General features: G+C 44.5%; 1 protein-coding gene across 1 annotated transcript; it reads right to left on the bottom strand.

The window, feature by feature from the left end:
* Nucleotides 1–17,674: 17,674 nt before the first annotated feature.
* Nucleotides 17,675–18,514, bottom strand: LOC109148696. Its single transcript, XM_019296433.1, has one exon. It carries the CDS (start codon nt 18,512–18,514, stop codon nt 17,675–17,677), a length of 840 nt encoding a protein of 279 aa, XP_019151978.1.
* Between the last annotated feature and the right edge of the window lie 3,996 nt (nt 18,515–22,510).

Genomic DNA, 22,510 nt, shown 5'->3' with positions numbered 1-22,510 from the left:
TTTTAAAATATAAATCATACAATTATAAATTAATATTTTTCAAAAGATGATTTTCAAAAGAGAATCCATGGAAGTGTTCTGTTGTCGTCCAACGGTTAGGATATCTGGCTTTCACCTTGGAGACCCGGGTTCGATTCCCGGCAATGGAAGATTTCATATCCATCAATTTAGAGAAGATTTGTTGTGCAAAGTATGGTTTAATATTGGCTTTCTGTCTGTGTATGTCCCGTGTATTTGTTTAGACGTCTCGCGTTTGCTTCCCAAGTTATTCTTACCAATATAATAAACCAAACATTGCATAAATACATTTTTCTTTATTTCTTTTTTTTTTTATAAATAAAATCAATCTATCAATGTAATATCGTTAAAAATATCTCATAGAGATTATAAATTCACTCATGTTGCTATATATTTTTTCAATATATTCTTACAATAAATGTGTGAAATATTAAGAATATAGATGACCTATGATGACTTACGTTACCCACAATAGTGGCTTAATGACTATGCAGTAGTAATTTAATGAACAAGTAATAATGTTTTGATGGACGAGCATAAATGACTTAATGAACTTGTAGGAGTTACTTTTTTTTTTTCAAAGGACTTGCAGTAGGGACTTGATCGACTTGAAATAGTAATTTAACGAACATGCAATAATATCTTGATAAACTTGTAAATTTACTTAATGGAATTGTAATTATAGTAATTAAAAGAACCTACAATTAGGGGTCGGAATTTCGATTTATAGTTCGCGTCCTTTTTTTTTTCTCGGTTTGATTTATATTTTTTAAGTTTTGAAAATACGAAACCATTCTATTTAACATTGTAGTTTAGTTTGGTTCGTTCAATTAGAGAACATTAACATTCTCGTGTTCTTTCGCCGCAATTAATTAATTAATTAATTTTTATTAATTTAAAATTTAAAATCGAATCAACACGTCAACGATGCATATTTCAAATTCCTCAATCAATAATGAGTCCAAACAACAAGACAACACTACATATTTAAAAATCCAATGTCCAAACATAACACAAAATTAATTTAAATTACAAGATAGCAATCTAAGTGTCAAATAGAAAAAAAAAATTGGGATTTAGCTAGAGAATTGAGAATTTAGTAATTAGTAATTAGGATATATACTCGGGTAATTTTCTAAATATAAAAACATTTAGGTATAGTTAGATACATATATGTGATGAAAGGAAATGTCACAGTTTTTTATGCTTACATTAGACTTTATAATAATTATAGAGGTGTTATTAAAGATGATTGGCTTTGGCTTGTGGTAACAATTGAATCATGCACAAGAGATGTTTGGTGTAGTGTAATGAAATTGGTTTGTTTCTCATGTACATAATCATCATGGCTATGTTTTAACTTTTAATCAGAGTGTGAAGACGCAATAATGACTATGCGAAGCAATATGTGGATCATAATAACTTATGGTTACAAAAAGCTAAAAGTTCATTTATTAATAATTGCAAGTTTTTATGAGATGCGGGGATAGCTCTGTTGGGAGAGCGTCAGACTGAAGATTTGTAGGTCACGTGTTCGATCCACGTTCACAACAACTTAGCTTTGATGGTTTTAAAATATAAACCATACAATTACAAGTTAATATTTTTCAAAAGATGATTTTCAACAGAGAATCCATGGAAGTGTTTCATTCTCGTCCAGCAGTTAGGATATCTAGCTTTTACCTAGGAGACACGGGTTCGATTCCCGGCAATGGAAGATTTCATATCTAAATTAATTTTAGATAATCTGTTGGTCCCGAAAGGGTGGCGAGAAGTCTAGAGTGGGGGGGGGGGGGGGGGGGGTTTAATAGACTTCTCTAACTTTTCAACTTCTTTTGCAAACAACACTTTGGTAACTTCAACTCTAAGTAACAAGTATAACAACTTAGAGTGTGCACAGCGGAAAATGTAACGGCAAAGTGTTATGCTTTAATTGTGTAGTGCTCAAAGAGAGATTCTATACATGCATCACATTAGAAACACTTGATATAGATTAAGGATGATGTATGTAAAATTTCACTTTCATGCAAACGAGGGAACTATCAAACCCAGACAGATAAAGATACGCGATAAATCGTAACGGGTTAGTTCACAGTTGATATAAGCATGCACGAAATTAATTGAGCAGTAAGTAAATAGAGAGAGATTTATAGTGGTTCAGAGGTGGTGTAATCCTCCAAGTCCACTCTTCTCCTTTCACTCCAAGGAGGAAATTCACTATTCTTCGATCACCCAGATACAATAGTGAATAAGTGTCCAGCGACACTTCTCCGAGTGCTTCGCACAAAGCTACACTCCACCAAGGTTTTTCGCAAGCTCTTCTTGTTACTCTGCCTTCCCGAGTACTTCGCACCAAACTGTACTCCTACACCACGAGAACTACGCACCAAGCTACGCTCTCACCGGGTTTTCACAAGCTCCCCTTGTTACTCTCCCCTTTACCACCGAGTGCTACGCACAAAGCTACACTCCAACTGGGTTTTTCACTCTCTCCAGTTACTCTACCCCTTTTCTACACTCAGTAGAAGATTTACAATGAGATAAAATTTTTCTCTCACTCAGACTTGAATTCTTTCGTATATAGCTCAATATATTGCTTCTTGGCTGATTTGAATATTGCTTGCTTTTCTCTTGCTTGTGTATTTTAATTTTTCAGCCGTGTAGAATTCTGTTTTGTCTTCAAGTCTGCTTGGGCATTTTATAGCCAAAGAAAGCTATTTGTCCGTTGATCAACTTTCGATCTTGATCGTCCAATTTGAATTGTAGTTGATCAAATAATTTTGCCAACTTGGTCTGCAAAGTCATTTCGCCGTCTGTCAGAAGATTTTGAGTAATCTTGCCGTTACTCTCCTTTAATCTGATATAGCTTTTCTTTGGAATGGGTAGCCTCCAAATTTGAATTTCTCTTGCATGACTTTTGTTGAATTATTGATCTGATGTGCTAAGTTAATCAAATAATTTATCTGCTGATTCTTGCTTGAGTATTAAAAAGATTTCCTTCGTATATCAGCTTCTTCGACTTGCGAAATAGAGCTGAATGTTTCTGTCTAACTATTTTATCATGATGATGTCATTACATGATAGTATATCATGAACTAGTATCATGTTAGGCTACCATAATATTGCTTCGGGAGGGAGTTAAACTGTAGATCATTTAGTTTGCTTTGCAAGGCTTCTTCCATCTCGACTAGGTAACCAATTAATACATCTCAAGACTTAAATTCTTTTGTCTTATCTCTCTTCACGTGGGTTTCACAAGCCATACCACACTATGACGCCATCATTTGATAGTAGTGACGTCATCATCAGATATATCTTACTATCATGTTATAAAAATGTTTCTTCATGATAGTTCTACCCGATATCACATATCTTCTTTGTGATATTACTTCCCCATATCACTACTTCATGATAGCATTTCTCTTTACACAAAAAATGCTCCCAATAAGAATCAAACTATGAATCATCTCGCATCAAGCATGTTTCAATAAGTCTTAATAAGTATTCTACCATCTCATCCATCTCAACCTTTGATAACTTAATGCTTAATAAATGTGTGAAGCTATGATCCCACTTTCATTTATTCTTCCTTCAAAGCTGCTTTCACGTAGACTTCATGGAAGTGGTGCACTATACTTTGTGAACCAGAACTGACTCAAATAAAATAAAATTGGGGTCTACAAAATACATTTGGCTCATCAAAACTCATACAATATATTCCTAACAATTTCCCCCTTTTTGATGATGCCGAAACTTATACCCAAGTCATTTGGCTATGTCAAATTTTGAAAAATAATCTTTTTGTCCAATTTTATTTCGACTAGCCATTTGACGGGTTTCACACATTTAAGACCTAGAGATTTTAATTTTGGACGATCCTAAACGTATATTGAGATTAAGATGCGGGGTTGCGTATTGATTTTTATCATTTAATTTTTCTTCCTCCTTTCAATTTTATTTTCTCAATTATACGTTTCACATGCAATTACTAAGTCCAATTAAAATCTTGAGACTTTAAAGCAATTAAGTAAACATACTAGACAAAAATAAAGAGATAAACCATATGCTAGCAATTTTTATATTTTGTACCAAAAAGGCATAATTCGAACAAGCTAGCTAATATTATGTACACCAAAAAGAATGAGGCTTCAAATTTTTACCTCTTGCTAATTAAGGCATTCACGTGTGTCCTTAGCTCCTTAAAGTCTTGATCACTCTCCTTGAGTTGGTATGGTGCAGTGACTTGCTCGGTTACATAATTTCCATATGCTTCTTGAATATTGTCACCCCGCAACACTCCGGCTTGGTACCAAGCAACGCATTCTTCAAATGATCTTCCATCTACCATCTCGTTGCTTGAGTGCCCAAAGAAAGTCTCCAACTCATGTACAAGCTTCATCTTGTTCTCATCATAGAGTGATCTTGAAGGTGATGAACTTGGATAATCCGAGCTTTGAGCGGTTACAAGATAGTCCATAATCCTTCCTCTACCTCAGCCTTGAACCTTCGGTATGGGTGAGACTCCTCTCGGTGCTCCTGAAGGTCGAACAAGCTCAACTAGTGGCCATTGTGAAGACGGTCCAATCAAATGATTTACCAAATGTCTTGGGGCTCCTCTAGCTCTTTCTCCCTTTTCGGCAGCATCAACATAGCTTTGAAAACTCGCCGAAGCTTTGTCTTGGCTCTTTTGGATTCCAATTAAAAGATCATTATTCACGCCAATTTGGTGTAGTAGAGCTTTCAATTGATTTTCCACCAATCGTAGCCTCGATTCACAATCCGTTCCTTTCTTTCCTAAGTCAAAGAACATCTTCAAGACTTCCCTATTATTCTCTTCTTGTTTGGTGGACATTGTGGCCATATCGCCTTGCATTGATCCTTGTCCAAGTAACAAGGATTCGGCCCTTTCATAAATTTCATTGTGAAAGTCATCTAGTTTGGTATCCACATTACCAAATTGATTGTGGACTTTCTCAAATTCTTGAAAAACATCTCCTCTCAATTCTTGAATTTCCCTACGTACATCTCCAACAATACAATCTCTTACAGCATTAATATCAACGGAATGAGAATGTACCTCCTTGTGTGACTCATATGGATGTCTCGGTAATGACTTTTTTTTAAGGGACTTGCCGTAGTAACTTAATCAACTTGCAATAGTAATTTAACGTACATGCAATAATATCTTGATAAACTTCTAAATTTAGTTAATGGAATTGTAATAATAGTAATTAAAAGAACCTACAATTAGGGGTTGGAATTTTGATTTACAGTTCGGGTCCTATTTCTTTATAGGTTTAATTTATATTTTTTCAGTTTTGAAAATACGGAACAATTCAATTTAAGATTGTAGTTTAGTTCAGTTCGATCAATTTGAGAACATTAACATTCTCTAGTTTTTTAGCGCAATTAATTTATTATTTATTTTTTATTAATTTAAAATTTAAAATCAAATCAACACGTCAACGATGCATATTTCAAATTCCTCAATCAATAATGAGTCCAAACAACAAGACAACACTACCTATTTAAAAATCCAATGTCCAAACGTAACATAAAACTTAATTCAAATTACAAGATAGCAATCTAAGTTTCTAATAGAAATTAAAAAAAAATCAGGATTTAGAGAATTGAGAATTTAGTAATTAGTAATTAGTATATATACTCGGGTAATTTTTCAAATATTAAAACATTTAGGTATAGTTAGATACATAGATGTGATGAAAGGAAATGTCATAGTTTTTTATGCTTACATTAGACTTTATAATAATTATAGAGGTGTTATTAAAGATGATTGGCTTTGGCCTGTGGTAACAATTGAATCATGCACAAGAAATGTTTGGTGTACTGTAATGAAATCAGTTTGTTTCTCATGAACGTAATCATCACAGCTATGTTTTAACTTTTGATCAGAGTTTGAAGACGCAATAATGACTATGCGAAGCAATATGTGGAACATAATAACTTATGGTTAAAAAACCTAAAAGTTTGTTTATTAAGAATGTAAAGTTTTTATGAGATGCGGGGATAGCTTAGTTGGGAAAGTGTTATACTGAAGATCTAAAGGTCACGTGTTTGATGTTTCAACCGATAATCGATGAAGCGTTCTGTTGTTGTCCAGTGGTTAAGATATTTGGTTTTCACCTAAGAGACCCGGGTTTGATTCTTGACAATGGAAGATTTCATATCTATCAATTTAGTGAAGATTAGTAGTGCAAAGTATGGTTTAATGTTGGCTTTCTCTCTGGGTATGTACATTTTTCTTTATTTCTTTTTGGAGGAAATTGTAAAAAATGTCCCTGTATAATATGTCAATTATCAATGTCATCCCTGAATTATGAGTGGTGTAAATGTTGCCCCTTAATTATCAAAACGGTGCACATATAGCCCCTCCCCTATCAGACTGGTTTCCCGTTAGTGTACGACACCGTTAAGTCGGAGTAAATATGTAATTTAATTGTTTTTCCCCTCCCTCGAATCGAAGTACCAGCAATGGACAGCGGTGGGGAACTACAGGTCCGTTACGAGAGGGGCTATATGTGCACTATTTTGATAATTGAGGGGCAACATTTACACCACTCATAATTCAGGGGTGACATTGATAATTGGCATATTATAGAGGGACATTTTTTAAAATTTTTCCTTTCTTTTTGTATAAATAAAATCAATCTATAAAAGTAATATCGTTAAAAATATCTCATAGAGATATTTTAAATTCACTCATATCGCTGTATTTTTTCAATATATTCTTGCAATAAATGTGTGATATATTAATAATATTGATGACCTATGATGACTTACTGTACCTACAATAGTGGCTTAATGAGTATGCAATAGTAATTTAATGAACATGTAATAATGTTTTGATGGACGAGCATAAATGACTTAATGAACTTCTAGTAGTGTCTTTTTTTTTTAAAGGACTTGCAGTAGTGACTTAATCAACTTGAAATAGTAATTTAACGAACATGCAATAATATCTTGATAAACTTATAAATTTACTTAATGGAATTGTAATAATAGTAATTAAAAGAACCTACAATTAGGGGTGGGAATTTCGATTTACAGTTCGGGTCCTTTTTTTTTTCTCGGTTTGATTTATATTTTTTCAGTTTTAAAAATACGAAACCATTCTATTTAACATGGAGGTTTAGTTTGGTTCGGTCAATTTGAGAACATTAACATTCTCTAGTTCTTTAGCGCAATTAATTAATTAATTAATTAATTTTTATTTATATAAAATTTAAAATAGAATCAACATGTCAAAGATGCATATTTCAAATTCCTCAATCAATAATGAGTCCAAACATAACATAAAACTTAATTCAAATTACAAGATAGCAATCTAAGTGTCTAATAGAAATAAAAAATTGGGATTTAGAGAATTGAAAATTTAGTAATTAGTAATTAGTACATATACTCGAGTAATTTTCCAAATATAAAAACATTTAGGTATAGTTAGATACACAGATATGAAGAAGGGAAATGTCATAGTTTTTTATGCTTACATTAGACTTTATAATAATTATAGAGGTGTTATTAAAGATGATTGGCTTTGGCTTGTGGTAACAATTGAATCATGCACAAGAGATATTTGGTGTAGTGTAATGAAATTGGTTTGTTTCTCATATACATAATCATCATGGCTATGTTTTAACTTTTAATCAGAGTGTGAAGACGCAATAATGACTATGCGAAGCAATATGTGGATCATAATAACTTATGATTACAAAAAGCTAAAAGTTCGTTTATTAAGAATGTCAAGTTTTTATGAGATGCGGGGATAGCTTAGTGGGGAAAGTGTTAGACTGAAGATTTGAAGGTCATGTGTTCAATCCACGTTTACCGCAACTTAGCTTTGATGGTTTTAAACTATTAATCATACAATTATAAGTTAATATTTTTCACCCAGGAGACCCGGGTTCGATTCCCGGCAACGGAAGATTTCATATCTATAAATTTAGAGAAGATTTGTAGTGCAAAGTATGGTTTAATATTGGCTTTCTCTCTGGGTATGTCCCGTGTATTTGTTTAAACGTCTCGGTTTTGCTTCCCTAGTTATTCTTGCTAATATAATAAACCAAACATTGCTTAAATACATTTTTCTTTTTTTCTTTTTTTTTTTATAAATAAAATCAATCTATCAATGTTATATCGTTAAAAATATCTCATAGAGATATTATAAATTCACTCATGTTGCTATATATTTTTTCAATATATTCTTACAATAAATGTGTGAAATATTAATAATATAGATGACCTATGATGACTTATTTTACCTACAATAGTGGCTTAATGACTATGCAATAGTAATTTAATGAGCAAGTAATAATGTTTTGATGGACGAGCATAAATGACTTAATGAACTTGTAGGAGTTACTTTTTTTTCTTTTTCAAAGGACTTGCAATAGTGACTTAATCGACTTGAAATAGTAAATTAACGAACATGCAATAATATCTTGATAAAATTGTAAATTTACTTAATGGAATTGTAATTATAGTAATTAAAAGAACCTACAATTAGGGGTGGGAATTTCGATTTACAGTTCGGGTCCTTTTTTAATTAATTCAAATCCAATGTCCAAACATAACATAAAACTTAATTCAAATTACAAGATAGCAATCTAAGTGTCTAATAGAAATAAAAAATTGGGATTTAGAGAATTGAGAATTTAGTAATTAGTAATTAGTATATATACTCGAGTAATTTTTCAAATATAAAAACATTTAGGTATAGTTAGATACACAGATGTGAAGAAGGGAAATGTCATAGTTTTTTATGCTTACATTAGACTTTATAATAATTATAGAGGTGTTATTAAAGATGATTGGCTTTGGCTTGTGGTAACAATTGAATCATGCACAAGAGATGTTTGGTGTAGTGTAATGAAATCGGTTTGATATTTTAAATTCACTCATATATATATACATATATATATATATATATATATATATATATATATATATTGATGGAATTAATTAAACCGGGGGTCCGACTTAACTAACCCGAATAAGAATACGAATAGTAAATAAATGATACGAATGATATAGCAAAGGCCATGAGACCGTAGATTGTATTAAATGCCGTAGAATTGGCTATTACAGTAGTATTTTAGGACAAAGTATGTTGGAAATGTAGAGCGTGTCTTAACAAGACAAGGTGGGGGGCTTTTATACAACCCCCGCCCCTAACCGCCACCCCCTAAAGTGGGGGGTGGTTAGATCCGAGTTGACCGCGCCCGGTCTCGTGATCGGGCCGTACCGTTGGGCCAGGCCGAGCCCGTCGTGGGCTCGGGCCGAGCCCGTGTGGAGGTTGGCCCGGCCTCCTGGAGAGGCCGGCCCAGCCTCCAACGTGGCCCGTGCGGGGGCAACGTGGCGAGGCTTTGGCCGGGGCGGGTTAGTGGTGCCGCCCCGGGAACCGTTCTTGCCCGCGTCCTCGGGTCGGTTCGGGTCGATTCCTAATATATCCGTCATCAGTCCCCCACTCTCCGAGCTGCGAGTAATCATCAGTGAAGGAGAGTAGATACTCTGGCCGACCTCCCAAAATGCCGACCCCGAGACGTCCGCGTCCAGCGTTATGGGTGCCGTCCAAATGCACTTCTCGCGATAATGTTAAAAAACTCCATCCGGAACATGACTCCTTCATCTGCTAGGACACATACACAGTAGAGTCCTCTTAGGTTTTGATCATCTTCTCCAAGTCAACCAATCACATCCATCTTTTCACTTCCCCCCCCCCCCCATTTTTTTGCCTTTTGAATTTCAAACTCCCCCTCTTCCTATCTCCCCTTCTCCTATATATACCCTTTTTCCCCTCTCATTCTACACCTTCACCACTCCAACATCCATCATCTCCCCCAAATTCCGGAGAGCTCCCCCCCGGATTCCGGCGACACTCCGGCGCGATTCTACTCCGGCCAACCCCGCAGGTGTCTTCCGTCGCCGAGCCCCCGGCCCGAGCGTGGTACGCCCCTTCTTCTCCTCGTTTTTTTTTTTTTTTGGAACACGCCATCCATCACGGCGCCGGCGTCGCCGCGACACTGCCACGGGGTGGGCCTACAGGCCGCGCCTCTGTGGCCGTGCCGTCCTCCGGGCGTCGACGTACGAGGCTGGCCTCGTGCCGTGCCGACCTCGCACGCCGAGGCCGTGCCGACCCCGGGATCGGCCCGGCCTCGGTGGGCCGGCCTCGACCTCGGCCCTGGGCCGAGGTCCCCCTTTTTCCTTTTTTTTTTTTTTTTTTTTTTTTTTTTTCAACACGCCCCGTTCTTATACCCCTTCTCTTTCTCTTTTATCTCGTAGGTTTAGTTGGTGCATGTACACTTCTTCTGGTTCCTTGGACGATTTCTTGGACTCCGTAGACACCCACATCCTTCCCATGGATGACACTAGCGACCCCCCCACTCCTTTTCCCGCTCATTCCCCATCTGGGGAGGTCACCATGCCATATGAGGGTCCGTTGGACGCCCATCCTCCCATCATAGAGGACCCCTTCGCGGTCCCGTACGAGGATCCTGTCCAGTACACCCCTCTGGAGACACTCGTCGCGGCCTCGACTTTGGCTCAGACCTCCGTGCAGGAGTTTGAGGAGGCCAAAGGCTATGTTTGATCTATAGGCGAGGTGCGCCTGCCTTCTCCGTCGGGGAATGTCACCGAGCCTCCGACACCCCTCTTCTTCGGGGTTCACGTGCAGTCCCTGTACCTCGGTTTTCGCTTCCCTATTCATCCCTTCGTCGAATCCTTCCTCAACCATTACGGCATCGCACCCGGGCAGTTGGTCCCGAATGCCCATTACTTACTTCTTGCCTTCTTGCTTCGCTGCCATACCATTTGTGTCAAGCCCTACATGGATCTTTTCCAGAGCTTGTTTCAAGTCACCTCGTCTTCCGGCCAGGCCAGCAAGGGGTTCGTGGGTATAGCGACCCGGGCGCGTATGAAGACGTTCCATGACTTCAATCAGACCAACAGAGATTGGAAACCGCACTTTGTCTTCATCTCGGTCGGCGATCGTCGCCCGTCCCTATCTTGGAACAACAGGTTTGTGCGCCACAGGGTCCCACTTCAGACGGCCGCCTTAGCCCAGGACATCCATGCCTTCCGGGGCGATTGGGGAGAGATTGTTATTGGCGAGATGATTACGCCGGAGAACATGCGTAGCCTGGGCTTTGTGTCGGATGGGCCGCCCCAGTCGGATGCGCGTCCCCTGATCGAGTTGTCAGACGATGAGCCGCCAGAGCAGTCCCCGGGATCCTCGGGGTCCTCGGGCGAGGTTTTTGCTGAGCCTAGGTCCTCCGGGTCCGCTGTTGGCCCTTCGCGTGCCTCTACTCGTGGTTTATTCCCCCTCTTTCGCTAGACCATCGTTTGTACATATGGCTTATGGATTAACCCCTGTTCGTTTCCTCTTGCAGCGAGGTCTCCCATCTTGTCTTCGTTCCGTGAGCGTCTCGAGCGCGTCGTGGCGTGTGGCCCCGTTGCGAAGAGACAGAAAGTTACTGCGCAGTCTGGCGCGCCCCCTCTGGGAGGGGCGCGGCTGCAGGCGAGTCGCCCGCTAGTGCCGCCGGCCGTTCCGCCCCCACTGCCGCCTGCCTAGCACACGACGCGGAGCTTGCCCGCTATCATTCGAGAGGCTCTCCGGACCTTCGAGGTACGTACTCTTGCTTGTGATTTCCTTTATTACACTCAGTCCTTGTTGTTGTCTTGTTATGGTTGTGCCTCTTCTCAGGGTTGGGCCGTGTCCACCGTGGCCCTTGTCGAGGATGAGCAGGGTCGCGCTCGTGAGCTAGTGCGAGCCTTGGAGGCCAAGACCAGGCGGGCCGATGAGGCGGTCAGATATGATGCCGAGTCCCGGAAGGCCTTGGAGGCGGAGAGGATGAGGCATGCGGAGGAGCTTGGACAAGTCATCCCCGCCTACAAGAAGTCTGATGAGTTCGAGCGGGATGCCGAGGAGTACGTCCGTGGGCGCAACAGCGACATTGTCACCTCGTGGCTAGCTAGTGACGCTGGGAAGGAGACGATTACGGAGGAGAGTGCTATGGCCTTCCAGGTGGGCCGGTATGCTATGCAGCAAGAGATCTACACCGCCCTTCGTCAGAAGGGAGATGCCTTCGACCCGGTCGTCCTCAAGCTGCCGGCCGAGATGGAGAACCCTGAGCTAGTGACCCCTGCGGCGGGCTTCTCACTATCACCCCTTGATCGCGCCGACGAGCCTGTGGAGCTGGTGGCCTCCTAGGGAATTATTTCACCCACTTTGCTGAGCGTTCACGTCCCTGACATGGATGAGGGGGCCGAGGGAGTGACCGTCACCGTTGCGCCGTCGACTGAGCTGCCACTTGCCACCGCGCCGGGTTCGGATGAGCAGCCTTGATTGTGCTTGTTTTAGCTTATTCCCTATTTTGTGTATCCGGGCATAGACTTTGGATGTGGATTCTTGCCCTCATTTGCTGTTTATTTCCTTTGATGACTCTTCCTGCTTTATCTTGCTATGCTTCGAACGCTGGATCTTTATTATATGCTTGGGACTTATGTTTGATTATGTACTCCTGCTGCCGTAACCACGTTGGGTGACTCTTTTTTTTTTTTGGATGCCCGACCAGTGCCGGGGTTCTCGACCTCGGCTTGCGCCGAGGTACTAGACCTCAGTGCAAGCCGAGGTACATGTAGCGTGGTGCGCCCCGGTGGTATAGCCGAGGCGCACGCAGCACGGTGCACCCCGGCAGCATAGCCGAGGTGTATGCAGCATGGTGCGCCCCGACTGTACGGCCGAGGCGGCACCTTGCCGCGCCCCGGTGTTGCCGGGGCGTGATAGGCATATCTTTTTTTTTTTTTTTTTTTTTTTTTTTTTTTTTTTTTTTGCCTAGAGTTAGCCTCAAAACATAGTCCTACGAAACTATGCCATCGGGCTCCCCGTCAGCGTTGGTACGCGAGGTCGGACCTCGTGCCCCCTTAGGGTGCGTCAACCGCTCGGGCTAAGTCCTTCCGGACTACGCCACCCGGCTCTTCCGTCGGGGTTGGTATGCGAGGTTGGACCTCGTGCCCCCTTAGGGTGCGCCTAACCGCTCGGGCCTAGTCCTGTCGGACCAAGCCACCGGGCTCCTCCGTCGGGGTTTGTACACGAGGTTAGGCCTCGTGCCCCGTTAGGGTGCACGCTAGCCGCTCGGGCCAAGTCCTTTCGGGCTGTGCCCCCGGGCTCTTCCGTCGGGGTTAGTACGTGAGGTCGGCCCTCGTGCCCCCTTAGGGTGCGTCCTCCGTCGGGGTTAGTACGCGAGGTCGGACCTCGTTCCCCCTTAGGGTCCGCGAGGGAAAACATGAGTCAGCACTCGTTCCCCTTTGTTTCATGATTTTTTTTTAAAGGAGAAATAATGGATGAAAACCAAAGTTGTGATATTATTGTCGTTCACTAAAACATTATTGGGGAATGGGAATGGTCTTCCTCCTAAAATGGCATTTCAAAGTCCACCTTTCACGCGGCGGGTTTACTGGTAGAACTTCAGCAGGTGTTCTGAGTTCCAGACCCTGGCTATCATCTTCCCTTTGGGGGTCTTGAGCTTGTAACTACCCAGGCGAACCACGGCTGCTACAATGTATGGGCCTTCCCAGTTGGCAGCAAATTTTCCTCCCGCCTGGGGCTGGCTTGCCTCTCTCATCTTGACCACATAGTCTCCCGCTTGGAAGTAGCGGGGCCGTACCCGCTTGTCATGGTAAGCTTTGCTTTGCCTTTGGTAATTCTCAGCTCGGATCGCAGCTGCTTCGAGTCTGTCAGCGATCAGGTGGAGGTCAGTTCTATGGTGTTCCTCATTCGTGTCGATGTTGTAGTCCTCCTCCCGGCGGGAACGTATGACTACCTCTGCTGGGGCTCGAGCTTCGAACCCGTAGGCCAAGGAGAAAGGTGTCTCCCCAGTGGCCCTCCGGGGGGTGGTGCGGTAGGCCCAAAGAATGGCGTCGAGCTCCTCTACCCACGCCCCCCGGGCGGATTCCAGTTTCTTTTTCAGACCTCCCACTATGGTGCGGTTGGCATTCTCTACCTGTCCATTTGCTTGGGGATAGCACACGGCCACCCGACTGTGAGTAATGTGCCATTCTGCACAGAACCCCTTGAACTCTTGCCCCTCGAATTGGCGTCCGTTGTCAGCGATGAGTTGCATCGGGACCCCAAAACGGCACAAAATGTTTTTGTATACAAAGTGCTTGCAATGGGCGCTTGTTATGGTCGCCAGCGGTTCCGCTTCCACCCACTTGGTAAAGTAGTCCACTGCCACTATGAAGTACTTCCTTTTTCCCGACCCCATAGGCAGAGCTCCCACTAGGTCCACTCCCCACCTGGAGAAGGGGATGACCGAGCTGATGGGGGTGTAGCTCGTGGCGGGTCAGCCGAGGTGACCTGGAAATGCTGGCAGGTCTCGCAACCCCTAGCGTAGCCTGCGCACTCCTTGGCCATTTTGGGCCAAAAGTACCCCTGTATGATGGCCCTTCGGGACATGGCGAAGGCCCCTTGGTGGGCGGAGCAGGTCCCCTCGTGGATTTCTTCCATGACCGCCCTGGCTTCGTCCGGGTATAGGCGGCGCAACAAGGCGCCGTTATAGGACCTCTTGTAAAGTGTGTCCCCCATGATTACGTACGTGGGGGCTCGTCGTTTCACCAGTTTGGCATCGGCCTCGTCGGGAGGCAGTGTACCTGTTCTCTTGTATTCCTTGAGGTGGTCCAACCAGCAGGGAGGTCTAGTTTGCACGGGTAGGACCGGGTAGGCGTCCAGGCTCGACCTCTTGAAATCCTCAATTCGGGCTATTTTTGAGATATGTTCCTGGGCCACTTGGGCGAGCTTGGATAAGATGTCAGCGTCTGTGTTCTGGTCCTGAGGCACCTGTAGGACCTCGTAATTGATCAGCTGGCCCAGTAGCTGGAGCACCACGTCCGGGTACCTCCTCATTCTTTCATCACTTGCCTCAAATTCACCTGTGACCTGTCCCACGACGAGTGTAGAGTCACACCGGATTTTGAGCTTTTCCACCTTCATGTTTAGCGCGAGGCGGAGCCCCCCTAGGAGTGCTTCATACTCGGCTTCGTTGTTGGATAACTTGAACGCGAAGCGGAGGGCATAGTAGGCCCGGAACCCCTCCGAGGTTATGAGTACGACTCCACCCCCACAGCTCTTGGCGTTGGAGGACCCGTCCGTTGAGAGGGTCCACCACTCCTCATCATCATCCCGGACCCGCTCTGTGGCCTCCCGGGCGGTACACTCGACTATGAAGTCAGCCAGTGCCTGCCCCTTGATGGTGGGTCTGGGCTTGAATTGGATGTCGAACTGGCTCAGCCACATGGCCCACATGACCAACCTACTGGCCGACCCCGAGGCCCTCAGCACCGCGTCTAGTGGCTGGTTTGTGAGGACCTGTATGGGGTGGGCCTGGAAGTAGTGGTTCAGCTTTTTCGCCGTCGCATCTACCGCAAAGATGGCCTTCTCCACGGGTGTGTACCTGACCTCCGCCCCCCGTAGAGCTCGGCTCGTGTAGTATACGGGCCGCTCGACCCCCTCGTCGTCCCGGACCAGCACGGAACTGACCGCGGCCTGCGAGATGCCCAGGTATAGGTACAGGACCTCCCCCTTAACGGGTTTGGCTAGGGGGGAGTGACATAAGGTACGTCTTGAGGTCCTCGAACGCCTTCTGGCACTCTTCGGACCACTCGAAGCCCCTCGTCTTTTTGAGGACTCCAAAGAACGACAACGATTTCTCGGCCGACCTCGAAAGGAAACGGCCCAGGGCTGCCAACCGGCCGTTGAGGCGCTGGACCTCCCGGAGGGACCTCGGAGGTTCCATGTCCAGGATGGCCTTGACCCTGTCGGGGTTGGGCTCAATGCCCTTCTTCGAGACCATGTACCCAAAAATTTCCCCCCGTGTACCCCGAAGGTACACTTCTTGGGGTTCAACCGTAAATTGAAGCGTTGCATAATCGAAAATACCTCGGTAAGGTCGTCCGTGTGGAGGTCGGTGTCGGTGTTCTTGACGATCATGTCATCAACGTAGGCCTGGAGGTTGCGGCCGAGGACCTGCTTGAACACCTTGGCCACCATTCGGGTGTAGGTGGCGCCTGAATTTTTCAGTCCGAAAGCCATGACCTTGTAGCAATAGACCCCCTCTAGCGTGGTGAAGGCCGTCTTCTCCTCGTCGGCCTCTTCCATGAAAATTTGGTGGTACCCCCGGAACGCATCTAGGAAGCTCATAAGGGCACAACCTGCAGTCTCGTCCACCAGCTGGTCAATGTTGGGGAGGGGGAAGGGGTCCATAGGGCAGGCCTTGTTAAGGTCGGTGTAGTCCACGCACATCCTCCAAGTGGGTGGCTTTGGGGCGAGGACTACGTTGGCTAACCACGTGGGGTATAAGACCTCCCGGATATGGCCGATCTCTAGCAGGGTGTCGACCTCCCTTTTGACGAACTCCCTCCTCTCAGCGGAGAGGTACCTTTTGCGCTGCTGGACTGGCTTGGCCACGGGGTCGACAGCCAGCTTGTGCGTGATCACGTCTCGGCTCAGGCCTGGCATATCCTCGGGGCCCCATGCGAAGACCTCCTTGTAGCTCCTGATGGTGTCGATTATCCGTGCCCGGAGGTCGGCCGGGAGGTCGATCCCTACCTTCATGACCCGGTCAGGTCGGCTGAGGTCGAGGATGACTTCCTCTGTCTCGACCACGGGCTCGGCCCGAGGTCGACCTGCCTCCTCCCGAAACGCCTTCTCAGTAATGGTATGGACCTGGAGGTCCTTCTGACCAATTTGGTGGCACGCCTTCAGGTAGCAGCTGCGGCTCACCTTTTGGACTCCCCGGGCGACCCCAACCCCGGTTGGTGCCAGGAACTTGAGGCATAGGTGCTCCATAGAAATCACACACCTGAGGCCCTCTAGGGCGGGCCGACCGAGAATAATGTTGTGGGCGCAACTGATCTTAACGACTACAAACTCGACCTCCCACCTCCTGGTATGCGGTGGGGTGCCTATCTCCACCTCCAAATTGATCGACCCCTCCATTTCAATTGAATCCCCCGTGAACCCGGACAGGGGGGTCCGTACTTGTTCCAACTGTCCTCTTGAGAGTCGCAGCTGGGTGAACGTGTCGTAGTGCATGACGTTCACCGAGCTATCCGTGTCTACGAGCACCCGGTGCACCACCACGTTATTGATGTCCAGCTTGACCACCAGGGCGTCTCGGTGGGGGAGGGCCCCATCTGGCAGGTCGACGTCGGTGAACGTGATGGGCTCCCTCTTTGGTTTTTTCTCGTGGGGGGTACGTGTGACCTCCCCCACGTACAAGCTCCTCGCCCACCTCTTCCGCTCGGCTGGCGAGTCCCCTCCCTCGGGCCCCCCAAATATGACGTAGATGGTCCGTTTCTTCGGGGGCTGGGAGTCCTCCGTCGTCTTCTCCTCCTCCTCTGAGCTGTGGTCGTAGTGGTCCCTCTTGCGGGGAGCCGAGGTGGATGGCGCTTGGCTACCCCCCTTCCTCCATACGTTGCCTGGCTTCTAGCCCTGCGCCTGCCCTTGTGCCAGCCCCTGCGCCTGGCCGGGCCTCTTAATGAATTGGCCGAGGTAACCCATTTGGATGAGTTCCTCGATTTGTCGCTTCAAGAGGATGCATTCGTCCGTATCGTGCCCCTTCTGCCTGTGGAACCTGAAGTACTAGTTGGGGTCCCCCCTTGCCGATATCTTCATGCACTCCTCCTTCGGGAACACCACGATTCCCTGGTCCTCCGCGTGCGCCAAGATGGTACCCACTGGTTGTGTCAGCGGGGTGAAATAGCGTGTGGGGTTCAGCCTGGGCCCCTCAGCGTACTCACGTCGGTGCGGCCGCGACGCCTTGCGCTCCTCCTGGGGTGCCTTGTCTTTTCGACCTCGTCCTTCCTCCTGCTCCTTCTTCCTCTTCTCGGCAGCCTCGGCGTCAGCGTACCTTGCTGCCTTGTCCATCAGGTCGTTATAGGTCCTGGGGGGGTACCTGATGAGGTCCTGGTGAAAGGCGCCTGACCTCAAGTTGTTTCGAAAAATCACTATGGCCGACTTCCCATCAAGGTCGGCGACCCCCATGGCCTCTTTTTTCCACTTGCTGAGGTACTCGGCGAGTGATTCCGAGCTCCCCTGTTTCAAATCACACAGGTCGGCAATTTGCTTCTTCCGCTGTATGCTGGTGGCGAAATGGGATAGGAACTGCCGGGTGAGGTCCGCGAAGGTGGAGATGGACCCCGCCGGGAGGGACCCGAACCAATCATGCGCCTGCCCGTCCAGGGTGGTGAAGAACCCCCTACATAGGATGGCGTCTGTTGCCTCGGTGATCATCATGGCGACTCTGTACCTGGTCAGGTGTGCCCGCGGGTCTGTGGTCCCCGAGTATGCTTTAATTGTGGGAAAGCAAAAATCTCGAGGTAGGGGCTCCACCATGATGGTGTCCGCGAATGGGGAGGCCAACACGTCCTGGGGCTCCGGAGACCCGTCCCTTTCATTGATCTGCTTCTGGAGCACGTCCATCCTCCTCTACAGCTGCTCGACCTCAGCCCGATGGCTCGGAGCTCGACCCTTCGTTTCACCTGATCGTTCGACCCGGGAGGCCTGCTCACGTCGCGGGTGGAGTCGGGGGACCCGACCTGCTGACCCGTGCGAGGCTGCCTCGTGTCGCGACTGGGCGCGGGGCCCATGGCTCGGCGACCTCCGAGTGACCGATCTCTGTCGCGGCGGCCGGCGGGAGCACGACTCTGCCGCCGGTGGCCCGTTGGTTGGCCTCGGACCCAACCTATCCCGGGCTGTCACGCGATCGCCCAACCTCTCCAGTGCGGGCCTGGTTTGGGTCGACGCCCTTTCATCGTCGTCACGCTGAAAATTTTATACGATTTTTTTTTTAAAGAAAATCAATCCATGCTTTTTATGAATGTTTGTATGTGCTGTTATATATAAATATTTTCTGTATGCACCACCTATTCAAAATGTACAATCTGGTTATTTAGCCATAATAGTTGCATATTTGCATTTTGTCTATGCTTGTGCTTCTTGATTTTTGTAATGTAGAGGTTTGTTTATAAATTATAGTTGTTGGAAACTATCAGCAACACACCTAATAAAATAATGTTGAATAATTAGCTTCACCTCTTCTGTCAAAATCCCCATTAGAGAACTCTACCACTTTTGAATGCAAAAGTTTCATCAGTCTATCATTTTCGTTCCTAGTGAAAGTTTTCTTCTTCAGAAATTGCTCAAGCTCAGAGAATGAATATACTGATTTCTGAATAAAGAGAAATGTTTTCACATATTCTGTATGAATAAATACATGTTTTTTTTAGAAGAAATAAATCATATGTATATGTATTCTGGTATGTTTTTTCGAAACAAAACCATTAATTTTTGGCCGATCTTTCTCTTTGCCGCCCATTATCTTCGCCTTTTCTCTCTGTGCGCCGTTTCTCGATCAAGATTTATGTTAATTTATTAATCAGTAAATGAGATGCCGCCCACTGTTATTCATTTTTATTTGTTGCAGATTGTGCTTAGGAAAAGGTTTTTTTTTTTCCTGCTTTGTTAGCCATGATTTGGGTTTTTTTTGCCACATTAATTCTTTAAATTGATTATTGAATATACTCATAAATTAAAATTGTCACTTTGTGCAATTTATTTGGATCACATATGATTTTATGAATGTATATGAAAGAATATGATGTGTGTTTTGTAGATCATGTCTTCTATTGTAGAAAGAGAATTTAATGAGCTGGCACTTGACGGTAGAAACTATTTGACTTGGGCTTTAGACATCGAGATTCATCTCGCATCTAAAGAACTATGTCAAACCATTGTTGCCAAGTCACAGTGTACTAACACCCAGAAGGCACAGACTCTCATTTTCTTACGTCACTACTTGAACCACGACCTGAAAAATGAATACGTGACTAAAAATGACCATTTTGCATTATGGAAGTCCCTGAAGGACCATTTTGATCAGCAGTCATCTATTGTCCTCCCTCAAGCCCAATTTGACTGGCTTCACCTGAGGTTTTAGGACTATAAGTCAGTTATTGACTACAATTCGGGCCTTCATAAGATAGTCTCGCAACTAAAGCTCTACAATAAGAAGTTTCAGAGACAGAATTAATTGAAAAGGCTCTATCTACCTTTCATTCGAGTAACCTTGTACTCCAGCAAAAGTACATGGCAAAGAATTATGGAAAACACTCTGAGCTGATATGTGCACTTCTTGTGGCCGAGAAGCACAACCAGTTGTTGATGAAAAACCATAATGCATGACCTGCTGGGTCTGCCCCGCGCCTGAAGCACATTATATTGCCCAGGGAAGCAATTCTAGAAGGGGTCGATGAAAGGGTCGTGGTAGAGGTCACGATCGAAACAATCGAAGTGGTAAAGGTAAAGGCAACAATGACTCCCGGGCCCAAGATAAGAAACAGTGTGATCAAGGTTCGTCAAGGTCACAAACTTGTTATTGGTAAGGGTGTACGGGATACTGGTCTCAAACGTGTCGCACACCAAAGCATCTGGTTGAAGCTTACAAAATGGTGTAGAAGAAAAATGATAAGCAACCGTCAGGAAATGAATCTCATCACACCAACACTGATTTGCATGAAGCAAATGCAGTGATTAATGATGATGGTGATCTTTTAAAATATGAGCTTGAAGACTTTGGTGATCAAGAATGATCTGGTTTATGCTCTTGGTTTATGAACATATTTTTCGTATCGTTTCTTTTGGATTATGAACTTATGTTTTTTACATATCATTTTATGACTTGATTTCTATGTTTTGTATTTTATCATGATGAATGGTTCACCTCCTTTTTAACCTTCACATGCTATTTTTTGTGCCAAGGCATTGGTTAATTAGTAACGAACAACCACTGTTCGAGAAGTAACCGCGAAGATCTTACAACATTGCAAAGTTGTTGTTCGCACAATGGAACATGAACCAACATTGTGCTTGGTGGATAGTGCAACCACGCATACTATCCTATTGGATATGAGGTTTTTGCGTACCTTAAACAAATCAAGTAGTAATATTACTACCATTTCTAATGATCGGGTACAAATAGTGGGCTCCGGAAGAGCATCCATCATCCTCCCTAAGGGTACAAAGCTACTAATTGAAAATGCTTCGTGTACCCTCAATCTAAACGAACCTTGCTGAGTTTCGAGGATATTCGTTCAAATAGTTTCCATATTGAAACCATGACTAAGAACAAAGAGGAGTTCTTGATCATGACTAAGTTGATCACTGGTCAAAAGCAGTAGGTTGAGGAACTTCCTCTTTATCCTCTGGGTTATATTATACCTATATACAACCCAATGATTCATTTGTTGCACTAACCATAAAACTCAAAAATCCACATTCTTTTCAAATGTGGCATGACCGTCTGGGTCATCTTGGGCAAAATATGATGGGTCAGATCATATCTAATTCTGATGGACATAACCTGTCGAGATCTCAGGTACTTTCGCCAAATATTTTTACATGTGTGGCTTGTGCGAAAGGTAAATATATTGTACGCCCATCGCGTATTAAGGTTGGACATGAATCGCCTATATTTTTGCAGAGATTGCAGGGCGACATTTGCGGACCTATTAGTCCACCTTCTGGACCATTTAGATATTTTATGGTCCTTATTGATGCTTCCACTCGTTGGACTCGTGTTAGTCTACTGTCCACGAGGAACAAAGCTTTCGCTAAATGTGTTGCGAAAATTATTGAGTTGAATGCCCAATTCTCAGATTATCCCATTAAATCAATAAGAATGGATAACGCTGGAGAATTCACGTCAACAGCTTTCAATGATTATTGTATGGCCTTAGGCATCAAAGTGGAGCATCATGTACCTTATGTCCATACTTAGAATGGCTTGGCCGAGTCCCTAATTAAGCGTATTAAATTAATCGCTACCATTACTGCAGAAGTCCAGTTTACCAGTCTCATGTTAGGGACACGCAGTATTACATGTTGCAGCTTTAATACAAATCCGACCTAGTGCATATCATGATTATTCCCCCTTGCAACTACTACGTGGTGTAGAACCTAACATTTCCCATCTGCGTGTATTTGGGTGTGCAGTTTATACCCCCATACCACCTACAAACCGTACCTCCATAAGCCCGCAGAGAAAACAAGGTATATATGTTGGTTATGAATCTCCCTCCACCATTACCGCGAGGTAAGTGTAACACCCCGTGTTACGAGTCCTAAAACCAATTAGTTAATTAATCAATAGCCCAAGAGAAAGAATAAATTATAATGATTAATTAGGGAAAAAGGCCCACCATAGCCCGTGGGCCCTCATATATAAACCCAACCCCTAAACCCAATCCTTAGTTCCAAAAGGAATAGAATTAGCAAGCCTATAATATTAGTTCCTAATTAGGACTCCTAAATATATAAATAGGGGACTTAAGAAGCACCTAGAACCTCCCCACAAGAATAACGCCCCACCACCCCAAAAGAGCTCCAAGAATCCCCGTAGAAGAAATCAAGAAAGCAAGA

The sequence above is a fragment of the Ipomoea nil genome, unplaced genomic scaffold, assembly GCF_001879475.1.
Source record: "Ipomoea nil cultivar Tokyo-kokei standard unplaced genomic scaffold, Asagao_1.1 scaffold2144, whole genome shotgun sequence".
Classification (NCBI taxonomy): Eukaryota; Viridiplantae; Streptophyta; class Magnoliopsida; order Solanales; family Convolvulaceae; genus Ipomoea; species Ipomoea nil.
This window is presented reverse-complemented; position numbering and strand designations above follow the sequence as displayed.